This window comes from Mixophyes fleayi, chromosome 11 (assembly GCF_038048845.1).
Source record: "Mixophyes fleayi isolate aMixFle1 chromosome 11, aMixFle1.hap1, whole genome shotgun sequence".
Lineage (NCBI taxonomy): Eukaryota > Metazoa > Chordata > Amphibia > Anura > Limnodynastidae > Mixophyes > Mixophyes fleayi.
In genome coordinates this window covers 91,864,499-91,877,392 of record NC_134412.1, presented here as the reverse complement: position 1 = coordinate 91,877,392, position 12,894 = coordinate 91,864,499, and the positions used below count along the sequence as shown (strand labels likewise).

Below are 12,894 nucleotides of genomic sequence, written 5' to 3'. Positions count from 1 at the left end.
CTATTGTTCTAGATAACTAGTCGGTTGGAAAAATTCTTAAGTGAGTACCTAACCTTATGTAATCTAAAGCTGGGTACACATACACACTACAGAAATTTTTTCCATATGTGACATTGTTAACAATTATACAAACAACAAAGTCCCGATCAGCAGCCGATTCCTGTGCACACACTATACACGTTTTACTAGACTTACCTTCAAATCTGTGCTCTTCATCTGTCATAACCATCGGCAGAAAAGATTGTGCTCTGTAAATTCTATGGAGACCTGCCTATCCTGCTGGTCGTGAGTGCAGAGTTTGACTGACATCGTTCAATCATTGATTGTGATTTTTGGGAAGTTTTTAAAACCAAATCAAACACTGTAATGTGTTTTGACGAGATGAAACATGACTGTGGGAGTGTACACACTAATGCGATATCTAACCAAACGGTCGTTTATCGTCTGATCTGCATGATAATTGTGCAGGTCTGTATCCAGCTTTAGTTGTTAGATTTGTGTTACATGCAGTAGCATATACTGCATTTATCCATACCTGATGGGAGGTAATAGAATGTAATATTTATCTTGCATGAAATAGTAATCTATCTTCAAACGAGTAGATCAATAGAGATCAAATCCCTATATTGTATAGAGAAAAGTAACACTAGTCACCCAAAAAATGGGAAATACTATGGTTATTGACATGCTTTTACTAGCTTGAGAGTTGAACACTCCAGTACACATACTGGAAGCTAAGAAGGAAGGAGGGGAGGGGGGCTAAAAATATAGTGTGTACTGCATAAATTGTGCTTCCTGTGCTTGAAAATTGTGTAAAATGTACACTTGCCTAATTTCGGTGAGTGTGTATCATTTGAAATAAAGACATTCTTCATATCATGGATTTTGTATCTTTCTCAGTGAAATAAAGAAACAAATTTAATTCATACTCCTCTTGCTAAATCCTCAGCCCGCCGTACTTTTCCAACCTCCTCTCTCTCCACACTCCCTCCTGTCCTCTGCTCTTCAACTCCCCACTGATTACCATATCACACTCCCATATCCAAGACTTCTCCTGTGCTGCTCCACAATTGTGGAATTAACTTCCATGCCGAATAAGACTTTCTAGCAGCTTCCAATACTTTGCTCCATAAAAAAAAAACACATTCTCACTCTGTCACCCCTCTCTTGTCTCAGCCTTGCTCCTCTACATTAAATTGTAAGCTCTGCTTCCCTGGGTACAGTGTTGCAGACTTTTGTGTCACCTTATAAATTAAATGAAACCATGCAGTATATGTGTTACATTCAGCTTATATAGGGTGCGATAAGCTTTAAATAGACACTTATCACCTCCTCTCAGTGTGATGTTCTTGTATTAGAATATTACGACATATAAAAGTCAGATTATCTCCCAGTACAGTAAATTTTGTCTCCTAAACAGTGAAGAATTCTGAAAAACCCCAAACATAGTATATGCATAGTATATGTTAAAAATGCACATGCCTGATTTATCAGAGCTAAAATCTTTAGTATATGGTGCAAAAGATATAAATATGTTGTTCACTGTATAAATTAATAAAAATTAACCCAAGGTAAAAATTAGTAGAAAAGAAGCTTTCATTAAGTAGTGTAGGATGTTCTATCCACAGTAGCCAGATATATTCTATTAAGACATCTTTAGTCAGCAATAAGTTATATTCATGGTGCAGTAGCCCCTCAAAACAAATGAGTAACAAACTATTACAAACTCACAATTTGTTTCTGCAATGAGATTGGTTTCCGCCTGCACCCTGCCTAGTGGAGGTGACATTGCAGATTTGTCTTGGGGTCTGCTCTGACTCTGGACACTTGGTTGAACACAGGATAGCTCTTGGGACAGATTAGTGTGTTAGGTCTCTGTAAGTCACAGGAATTCAGTAGATGTAAACTTCATTCAGGAATGGGGCAGGATTTTTAGGAAGAGAAGTGCTTATTGGCAAATAGTAGTTTTAGAAAAGAGCCTTTGCACATCACTGAGAGATTGTAACGACAAAAGGAAGCAGAGAGTTGACTTGGTGCTGGGTTCAAAATGAAGTACTGGACCATTCCTAGTGGGTGATGAGGTCAGGATAGACAGTCTGCAAGAGGGGAGTAGACCGTACCGAGCCAACCAATCGGGACTAGATTAAACTGAGCTAATAAACAAAGATTTCCTCCTCATGTGCAGCTCATTTCAACATAGCAGTATTGCATATTAATGATTGGCTGCAGGGTGTAGCTCTGGCCAGAGGGAAGAAATGATTGTCTTAAAATTGGAATTTAAATACAACAAATGATTGTATGGTTCATAATTAGGATAAACTCCCCAGTGTGCATTCAATGCAACATCATCCCCCTACCTGCCTCAGCCTAGGTCAGGGTTTCCCAAACCCAGTCCTCAGGGCTCCCCAACAGGGCAGGTTTTCTGGATCACATCTGACATAATTAGGACCACCTGTGGATCTGTTACAATGTGTCAGCCAGTAATGAATACACCTGTGCTCCAGCAAGGAGATATGGAAAACCTGCACTGTTGGGGAGCCTGAGGACTGGATTTGGGAAACCCTGGCCTAGGTGCTTTATTATCCTGCAATATCCTGTGTCACAGAATTACACAAACATGCTATTGGCATCCTGCCTTGCAAAAATCAGTACCTTAATACACTTACTGCATTTACATTAATATACAAAAGTCGCCCGGCATCAATAATAGGAATACATTTTTGTGTGGTGGGAGGTAGAAATGGGACCGGTCAGGATATGCCTACATTTGGTACCCTGGCCTCAGACACAGTCATCTGTGAGACTCCTTTAAGCTGGATGAATGAACCACTAAATTGCCTTCAACGCGTTTCATGAATGATCCCACTCGCTTCCTTAGGAAGAAGCGGTGGTGTCTTTATAAGGTCATGGAAACGCCTCACATTTGTTACTCCCTGGGATCCTGAGCGCTGGTATAGTAATTAATTGTGATGGAGTAAAACTATTACTAAATAATATAAAAGATAGGGACAGTTGAATTAATTTCAACCAAACTTGAACCAATACATAATTATGCTATAAAAAAAAAAATGAGGGTAAATAAATGAGCTGAATTGAAACCTCTGAACCATAATTTCTTGTGTGTGGGAATTCTAAATGAGAACTGGTGAATGGAACTAATACATTATAAATTATAGTGAAAATCTAGTTCAAGTGAAAGACATCATTATATGTGTCAAATTCTGGTTGAAAAATATACTCAACGCTCATTAAAATCCTTACCTAATTAAGTATCAATTAAAAATAGGAAATCAATGACACAATATAGACACTTATACAATGATTAGTTTTAGCAATGTAAAGTTAACACAGGATTTTGTTTTTGTAATTTTATATAAAATAAATCTGGTCCTCTTGTAATACAAATGGAGATACTAACAAGTATTTTCAGAACATTAGACGCATAATTACGCAGGATGTAAAATCTTAATTATACCACAAATTTAAATCTAGCTTAGACCACTTTAGATATGTAATATACTTATAGAATATTTAATACTACAGAATAAAAATGTCTAAAACCCCTTACCTGGCTTCTGTGGATATTACATCACATCTAATCTGTACTAATTGCTATACTATACCAGGATTCCCCAAACCCAGTCCTCAGGGAGCCCTAACAGTGAAGGATTTCCAGGTGACCAGTGACATCATTCTACCACCTGTGGGTCTGTTACATTGTATCAGTCAGTAATGATTACACCTGTGCTCCAGCAAGGAGATCTGGAAAACCTGCGCTGCTAGGGGTCCCTGAGGACTGGATTTGGGAAACCCTGGGCTATAAAGTGTGCACTATGTTCTTTTCTTCACTTGTTTGGGTTTTTCGTGATTTTTCTCAGTGGAGGAAACAACATTTATTGTTTTATTAGGAAGTCTTCATTTTATGAAGTGCACTCTTTACCTGTAATAAGAGCATCTCATTGAGAGGAAAAGTATTTAAGGCTTAATGTCAGCTAACATTAGGTGAGTGTAACATAACTTACACTGTATGGTTCAATAAATCACAGTGTGCTCTATTTTTTCACTAAGGAAGAGACCAAATCCATGATATTAAGGAGAACATCTTTATTTCACAAGCCAAACATTTATAGTCAAGTGAATGTACATTTTGCTCAATTTCCAAGCACAGTTTATACCGTATACAGTAATTTTTTATACAAATGGTTATACTAGCACTAAATATTGGCTATAACATTTGTTCAGGTAATAGATGACCGGTTCTAACTCCAGCTGCTAGTTTATGGTATCAAAAGTTATATGTTTAGTGTTGGTTATAACTTAGTGCATAACTGCTTCCGTTGTTATTTGGCATTTGTTTTACTGAGATCTGCAACAATTTCAAGTTATCCAAACTGTCTGTAAGTCAATGGTATAAACGTCTGCAGCATCAATCAGTCTTCACTGGCTGAATAGACATCTAAGGTTTGCTAAAGTGCTTTCATTTATTTAATTCCATTCTGGAGTCCGGGAATCCTACCCGGAATTCGAGAGTCTCCCAGACAATCCGGGAGTGTGGGCAAGTATGCTTAACGCATGTCAAACGCGCTGGGGGTCAATTTTAGGATCTCCCAAACAAGAGTGAAATAGCATGGAAAACATACGTGTCTGAACCTGGCTTTTTAAACACATATCCCACGCTGATGGGTGCTCTGCTAAGGCCTCTATAAATTGCAATTACTGGAGTCCCACCTGCTGCTTATGGCTGTTGTGTTAAAATGAAAACTAAGAAACAAACAACATATTATTACTTTGAGTGTTCTACATTGTCAGTATCCCGTGTGAGCGTTAGGAGGTCTTCTTTGTTTCCACTCTGAACCCTTCGCTGGGTACAATCTGCGCGCACAATATTATAACGACGCCTCGTAACATTTATATATAAGAAAAACAATGATTGAATCCTGCAGAAATGCATGGGGAGGTTATCAGGTAACACATTCATATACTGTGTGTGTGTATATATATATGTATATATATATATTATATGATATATTTTTTACCCAGTACTAATTTGTTTCCCAGTACTAACAAATAGGGGGGGGGGGGGCAGAATTCACTCTAATAATATGGACCAAAATACAATTTTAAAGTTCTTGGAGTTTCAATTTTGCTTATGTTAAAATATCAGAATAAATAGTCAGTCTTCTTTCTGCAAAACTCTCATTCCATTATCAGTAAAGGCTGCCAAGCATGGCCTTTGTTTGTGGTTACTGCTACAGCGGTGAATGCAGACCCTTCCTCCTTCGTTTCCTCGCTAATCCCTCTATGACACAACAATTAGTCTATGTAGGATTCTGTCCAAAGCCAGTTCGTGCTGAGCAAATCCCAACACAGGAGCTGTCAGTCATTAGAAGGCTGCGTTGGAGAGGACCCCCCCCCCCCTCCCTCTCCGGCTGCTGTATATCTGTCTCTGTGGTGTAATAGTGGGAAGGAACTTCTATTGCACAAAGGAGCTGAATGCTCCTCTGTTTTGCCGTCTTTTGTCTACTGATTTCCAGGGCCAATAAGCGTTTAGTGGATTTTGTCCTCACTTTCCTCCTTCGATCACACCATCCATCGTCTTCAGAATTACTGTAGCTCTTTCTAATCGCTGTGGGTCAACGGCTCTGGTGGCACCGGAGAGGGATCCAATGTTCCTCAAACGTGCCATACGCAGGGGCAACAGGTCACCGGTTCATAGCAGATACCGGTCCTAGATTGTTTATTCAGGACCATGCCAGGGCACCGAGCGTTTAAAAGCCAGAAAGGGCCAACCAACAGGAAAAACCCTACACAAAGAGAATTATTAATATCACCGTTTACATAGAGGATTTGTTTGCTGCAACGTTGAGCATATTGGAGGATGGGGCAGGTGTTATGTCATTTGTAAGAGGGGGAAGATGTATTAAACCTTATATAAAATGAAAAATGGAGGTGTTGCCCATAGCAACCAATTGGATTTTAGTTATCAGTGCAATCTAGGAAACAGTCGCTAGATTCTGATTGGTTGCTATGGGCAACACCCTCACTTCTCCTTTTTAGAAGGTATAATAAATGTAACTCTACGGGGTAAATGTATCAAGATGACAGTTGTCCGGCGGGTTTGAAAAGTGGAGATGTTGCCTATAGCAACCAATCAGATTCTAGCTGTCATTTTGTAGAATGTACTAATAAATGATAGCTAGAATCTGATTGGTTTTTCAAACCCGCCGGAAAACTCTCAGCTTGATACATTTACCCCTAGGTGTTATTTACTAACAAAGGGCAAATGTGCAGCACCAATCACCAGTTAGATTGCATGAATCTAGAGCAAGCTAGACAGTGAAAATAACAACCAGCTTTAGACATTAAATTGATAAATATAAAGAGGAACATATATATATAATTTAATGTATTGTGACATTTAGCTGCTGCCTACAGAGATTGTGCAGTCTCATAGATATAAGCTAAAAAATAGAGCTGGAAAAAGGCTGTGCTCAATGTCCCTCTAATTAAAAAATAAATACAATCTAATAAAGTAGAAGTCTCATATGCAGTAAAAATAAAACATTGATTAATAGATATGACTTAAAACCATGGGTAATCAAAAGAAGTGTGACTTTCAGGTGGATTAATATACAAAATTATAAAGGGAACAAAATGTCCCAAAATATTAGGATCCTTAAAAGAGAGCCAGATTAACTCTCCATTACATATGGCTGTGATATGACACTTTGGAATAGTCAACGTCCCTCCGGTAAATTAGCTCTGAAGCAACAAATGAAACCAGTATTAAGTTCTCACCAGTCCTGAGGTATAAAAACCTGACTTATAGTTTCTCCGAATAAAGTTATCACCCGCGCCCACCGGAGTATATAGCCTGCAGCAGCTCTTATGTTTCAATATGTGCTGCCCTGAAGTATAGAGCTTAGATTCTCAACGCGTTTCTCTGCCTAAGTGGCAGTTCTTTTTGATGGAACTCTGCAGTGAAACGTGTTAAGGGCTGAGCTCTACACATATTGAAACATGAAAACTGCTATGGTATGTTCTCTGGTTTCAGGTAAAGTTGTGATAGCTTCTTTATGTGCGGTGACATGCGTTTTAGATAAAGTGACCCTTTAAGATGTGAATTAATACAAATACAGGACATATACATGACAAGTGACCAACCTGCATAGAATCTACACAACAATGTAATCATTATCTCACACACTCTCTCCTGCATAGATAGCAATTCAGCCCTATGAGGTCCGTTATATAGTAATAACAGCCTAGGTCATTATTACTACTGCATAAAGACTGGCGGTCTGGTCCTGGTTGCATACATAGACTATATAGAGGGCGAGGTGTACTTACCTGTAGACAGGATATTGAGCGCAGAAAACACCACAGACAGGCAGTAAAGTGCTGGTGTGTTTACGGCCTGGGAGGAAAGAAGTTTAGAATGTTCAATTTATAATTTAGTTCTTTGTTGGTTTTGTTAGAGGCAACAAAAGATTAAACCTTTCGCATTTTTTTTTAACTAACGACACTCCAGAACACATCATTACAAGTCTATAGATTTCATCCTGAAATTATTAGATTTTAGTTTCACTGGATGATATAAAAGTTCTGCGATCAACACCTCCAGCACTTACACATTCTCTGGCCAGAGATGTCGTCAGGACAGTGCAGATCCCTTCAACGAAAGAGGCCGCCCCAAACGTGTGGAAGAGGACTCTGAGCCAGCGGGGCAGCGGGTCCAGGAGAACGAGGATCAGAGAAAACGCTGGAAGAGAATGGGGGATTACCGGTATCTGGCGGCAGATCTAGAGTAGAGCCTGTGTGCCCTCCCCTGGTTATAGTGTGATCCTTATACAGGGCTTTAGGGTACACCTACACAGGGGCAAACGCAGGATTTGTAGAGAGGGGTTTCCACACCACCAGTGGGCGTGACCAGCATGCATGGGGGGCGTGGCTATAATTTTAGAGGGTGCTTGGCTGCTCTCCAACTCCCCCTATCCCCATAATATACATGAGCAATGATGTGTGCACTACTGTTAGGTGCACTCAGCTCTCTCTTTTTGAGCAGAGCAGTGTGAAGCGGGGGTAGTGTCCAGCCACCTCAATTATACAGTGCCCCAGGCTTGGAGGGGGGTTTCAAGTCACAAGGAAACCCCCCCTCGGTTTGCGTATGCTATATAGGGCCGGTACCAGACAAGCTTTATTCATCTGGTTGCATTTAAATTCTTCCACTTATCAGCTCCCGGAGAAGCAAGATTTTAGGGGGTATGCTTGTTAAAAAAATAAAATAAAATAAAAAGTTCCATGGCATTATCGTTTAAAGGACACCTTCACATGGTGGCAGGTGAAGTTAGGGCACTAAGCCATTTATAGCTCTTTAATGCAGCTCTATGAAACATCTTCCATAGAAGTCTGTAGAGGCGCTATAGACAGATCCAGCCTTATGACAGTAACTAGTTCTCACTTTAAGGTAGGAAGGTACTGGCCCCTAATTCCTGTACATGGCGGGCATATCTGATTAAGGAGAGGTCCACTAAAGATAGACTTAGCCTTTCAAGGACCTCCGTAGAATTTGTTTTTGGGCATTCAATCTGTCCAAACCCAATATCCCATCAATATTCCTTCAAAACTGACTTGTTAGAAGCAGAACCTGATCAAAATCCCATTTGGCCCTTGTTCGGGTCCCTTCCTCTCCCCTCAGTTTGTCAAAAAAAAATCACATAAAAGTTGGGGTAATCTGGGCCCCTCAGTGCCAACTTGTCCCTAGGCGGAAGACAAGATTGCCTAATTATTGATCCGACTCTGATTAGAAGACCCCCGAGGACCGGAGCTTTATGGACTATTCTAGACCATAGTATCACTTGTGTAGTTTCTGCGGTCAGACACCCAAGCCATTGAGAACTAATATACTGAACCTATTTGTCTTTGACTTCATCGTAAAAAGCTACAGCTACAGGTAGAGAGCCTTGGGGTGTACTCACCAGTGGTGAATAACGTGAAGCCAATGTTGCAGATCAGGTTATCAAGAAGAGGTTGGCTGCAAAACCGCGAGGAACTGGGTCTGCGGAAAATATTATAGATATTGGAAACCTCTCGTTCTGATATATCTTTAAAATTTACATGGGACATAAATGGGGGACATACATAGTTATTTCCCTAGGTGCTGTATGGAAATGGTCTTAAAACACCGTCCTGAGGTCTCGCGATGAGTTCCTGATTTGTTGATCTCCTCACAGGAGTACAGGTGTCCAACCATCTAAATACATTCACGATGTCTAGCGACACCTCGCGGCCAATTGAATCTGCCCCTTAAAGTGCCGCCATTGGTTGTCCCTTTATACATTGCTTAGACATTGTCTATAACAGTGTTATGATGCTAATATATATATAATTAATGACATCATCTTTATGAAGGTTTTATACCTTGTAGTATTTAGTGCTCAGGTTTATCATGGCGGATGTCCTGAGGTGGAGATAGAAGGATGGGACAAGCTGCCGGTTCACTCTTCTCAAGACTAACTAAGAACAGAACTCATATTAGTGCTACAGGTAAGACCTTTGTATGCCCCCCCTGTGCTACAGGTGATTGGATAATATCTGCAGGTAAGGGGTGAGGGATATAGACGCTAAGGTGATTGATGTATGTGTGGCGGATAATATTATAGTCTGGATAATATCAAGATTATCCACACACTGGAATAACCTAAACTTCTTAGGGTATCCCAGATGATTCCTGAAGCGATCCAGTCAGTCAGCATAGTCAGAATATTATGGGTATGGTATAAAATCTGATTGGCTAATCTTGCCATGTGATGTCAACAAATAAAAAGTAGTTGCTATAGCCAGGCTACCACAAGAGTATATCTGCAGTGTGTTTACAGATAAAGCTGCATATTTCACATTGTAGTGAATGTGGTTCTATGTGTAACTGTGAGGGAAAACTGGTGCTACCCATAGCAACCAATCAGATGTTAGCTTTCATTTTCTAAACTTTATTGTAAATATGACAGCTGGAATCTGATTGGTCGTCAAATTTTTCAGGCTGCGGCCTGCCAAGCTTAGAGGGTCACACCCAAAGTCTGCCTTACAGCACCCAGCAGCGCTACTCATAATAATTACTCTCCCAAACATAACGGTAGATGCGGGGGGGGGGGGGGGGGGGTTAATCACACTCCTTTCCCTTAATTTGGCTTTGAGTAACACCACCTCTTCTGCATAGAACAGTTGTTTATAAATATCCCCAATCTACTTATCTATTGGGTTTTCTTATGCTGCGGCAGGAAACATGCAGCAGTAACATGTATGCACACATCGTTATATGTCAGGTACATACCTTAGTAGAACATACACTTCAGGGACGGTGAGGGCGACACCGGAGACTGCCACAGTCACCAGCCTGGTAAGAAGACAGAACGTAAAACCCATCAGTGAACGAGTAATAATTACAGCACGAGACCACCCATTGATGACCCATGATGTGGTAAACGTGTGCCAACACTTACAGTCTGGGTCGGTGGGTGATTGGCAGCCAGTGGCCGAGGTGACGGAACGTGTGAGCTACCAAATAGTGGAACATTCTACCGACGCTCTGACCAACGTCCTCGTCCAGTTACCCGATATACTGGGTATAAATAATGTATCACCTCTTTCATCCCACCCTCTGCAGTGCAGACCTATTTAGTATGTAATAACGTAGACCAATATGTAATGGGGAATAACCTGTACAAGATTACTACCAGCTCTCACTGATTGCATTCACCTAAACAACTTTATTGTCTATTTTATATGTTGGAACATCATTAGATCGACAGCGGCTTCCTGGAATTCCAAGTACAACAGTCTTTGTGTTCAACTCTTGCACAATTCACTGGATCTTACATTGTACACAGCATAATTAAAATGATATTTTGCAAGCTGTTGATTGATGATTGATTGATTTATGTTTTCCAGTTTTGGTGCTGTCTGGTTAAACTCGCAGAAGCTGAAATCATTTTGACTTAGTTTGAAGGTGTATTAGGGAAATCCGGTCCATTCTTGTGGCAGTGATGTAACTGGATATCTGAGGTGACCCCATACACACCAAACTGTCGTAGTGCAAATATTTCCAACCCCTCTCACATCCTATGTACATATGAGAGTACTGGATGGCATGTAATCATTTACTGAAGGCACAGACTGGCCATATGCGTAACACAGGCTGGTGTAATGTGTTGTATAACGTATTGGATGCAGGCTGTGTATAAATCGCTAGTCATTTGGGCTATTTACTGTATAATGTTTCCAGCAATCACTTGCTGGTCACCGTAAGGTGTGATGTTACCTGCTGATTTGTGCAGCTCCACCCCTATCCATTTCTTGCAGAATTATTAACTACAAAATTTCCAATACCTAGCTTTTGGATAAACTTGTCCAGACCCGGCCTGTTCTCTCTCCCCACCAATCCGGGTGCGGCTGGACTGACGTGTGTAGGTAAAACTTTGCCAATGACTGCGCCTGTAATCTGAGAATTCCTCATGGGTTTGGGGATGATAAAGAAATTGAATGTCCAGATATGGATTAAGCTTTGTTTTTTTCCTCAGGGATCTAAAGTAGGTGCCACTTAGAAGAACCTTTTGTTGAGACATTTACGTGAACTATATTTTGCACCATTATATACATTGCACACATCCGTGAAGACATACGTAGAGAGAGTGAAGAAACAATGGCACTGTACCTACCTGCGGGAAGTCTCGCTCCATAGCAGACTGCAATCACCGACCGGTTCTGTTCCTCCACCGAGTTCCGTGTTTCTATGGTAACTAGTAACTGTTGCTTACTCTGCAGAGTGACCAATCTGTGGTTGGATTAGATGACACCATGGTGGGCTCCATCTAAGTTAAAGACATTAGCCACGTAGGAATGTTAGAGGCGCATCTGCATGTTTCTGGCACTGCAGTGGTTAACTCTCTATAAACACACTTACCGGTATAGCTTGCGGATCACGCCCTGCAGAAGTTGGGTACTTGTCACCACTAACCAGTTAGTAACTATTACACAGACCATCAGGGTGAGGGCGAGAGACTTGGCCAGCCCCAGGAGCATGGTGACTCCGGCTACAGGGTAATAATGCCACGGGGCAGCAATGCTGGTGGGGCCCACCCTTGGCGCACAGTCTCACTAGTTTATACAGTTGATTGGACACAAACAAAAGTCTTCAAACTGAGCTTTGTGATGTGTGGGAATCCGCTAGCTGCACAGAGGTTCAATTCTTCTGCCTGTGCTTGCTTGGTAGACAGCGCCCCCTGCTGTAAACATCTGACTTCTAGATTTGTTAATGTCGTCTCCTACAGCGATGGACAACCTGATGCACCTCAGGGGCCACATATGGCGGCCCTCTAACCTTCAAAAGGGCCGCACTTCACCCTTTATCTCAGTTATAAGTTAAAACAATACAATTAACGAAAGAAAGAGCCACCTATCTGTAATAACCTATCAGCAGGAGTTTTATACAAGTGTTACAACAAATCTGACCATATAGCAGGAGGAGCTGGGGCCGCAGGTGAAGGTTTAGAGTGTTGTCTGTGGCCCTAGACCCACCTGTTGGCGATCACTGATATATTACGTTGTCTTTTCTTCCTTTTTTATTTTTTTATTTTTATTTTTTTAACATCTAATCCAGTATGATTAATCCCTAATGCTCATGTTTTTGACACGTGGTGGTTAACAAGTGCTTGCGGTCAGATGGGGTCAACAGAGCACACGTCATTGATCCCAGCGTGTTAACATACGGTGAACGCAAGGTGCAGTGGGAATGCACAGCAACTCAAACGCTCCCTTAAGATAGGGATATGGGGGTAAATGTTTCAAGATGAGAGTTTTCCGGCGGGTTTGAAAAGTGGAGATGTTGCCTATAGCAAC

General features: G+C 41.0%; 2 protein-coding genes across 6 annotated transcripts in view; one reads left to right on the top strand and one right to left on the bottom strand.

Annotated features, from left to right (window-relative positions):
* LOC142107101 (retinoid-binding protein 7-like) overlaps positions 1–12,894 on the top strand; it is a 37,981-nt gene that overhangs the window by 979 nt on the left and 24,108 nt on the right. The window contains exons 1-2 of one of the 5 annotated variants that reach the window (XM_075190261.1): positions 10,231–11,061; positions 11,577–11,791. The exons of the other annotated variants lie outside the window; for them this stretch is intronic. The gene's annotated coding sequence lies outside the window, so the exon portion shown is untranslated. Of the gene's footprint in view, positions 1–10,230; positions 11,062–11,576; positions 11,792–12,894 lie in introns of those variants that run through there. 5 annotated transcript variants of the gene reach the window in all.
* On the bottom strand, positions 5,052–12,078 carry LOC142106691 (uncharacterized). Its single transcript, XM_075189675.1, has 7 exons — positions 12,000–12,078; positions 11,715–11,808; positions 10,331–10,393; positions 8,979–9,058; positions 7,632–7,762; positions 7,351–7,417; positions 5,052–5,804 (listed from the first exon to the last, which is right to left on the bottom strand). Exons 1-7 carry the CDS (start codon positions 12,076–12,078, stop codon positions 5,674–5,676), a joined length of 645 nt encoding a protein of 214 aa, XP_075045776.1. The 3' UTR covers positions 5,052–5,673.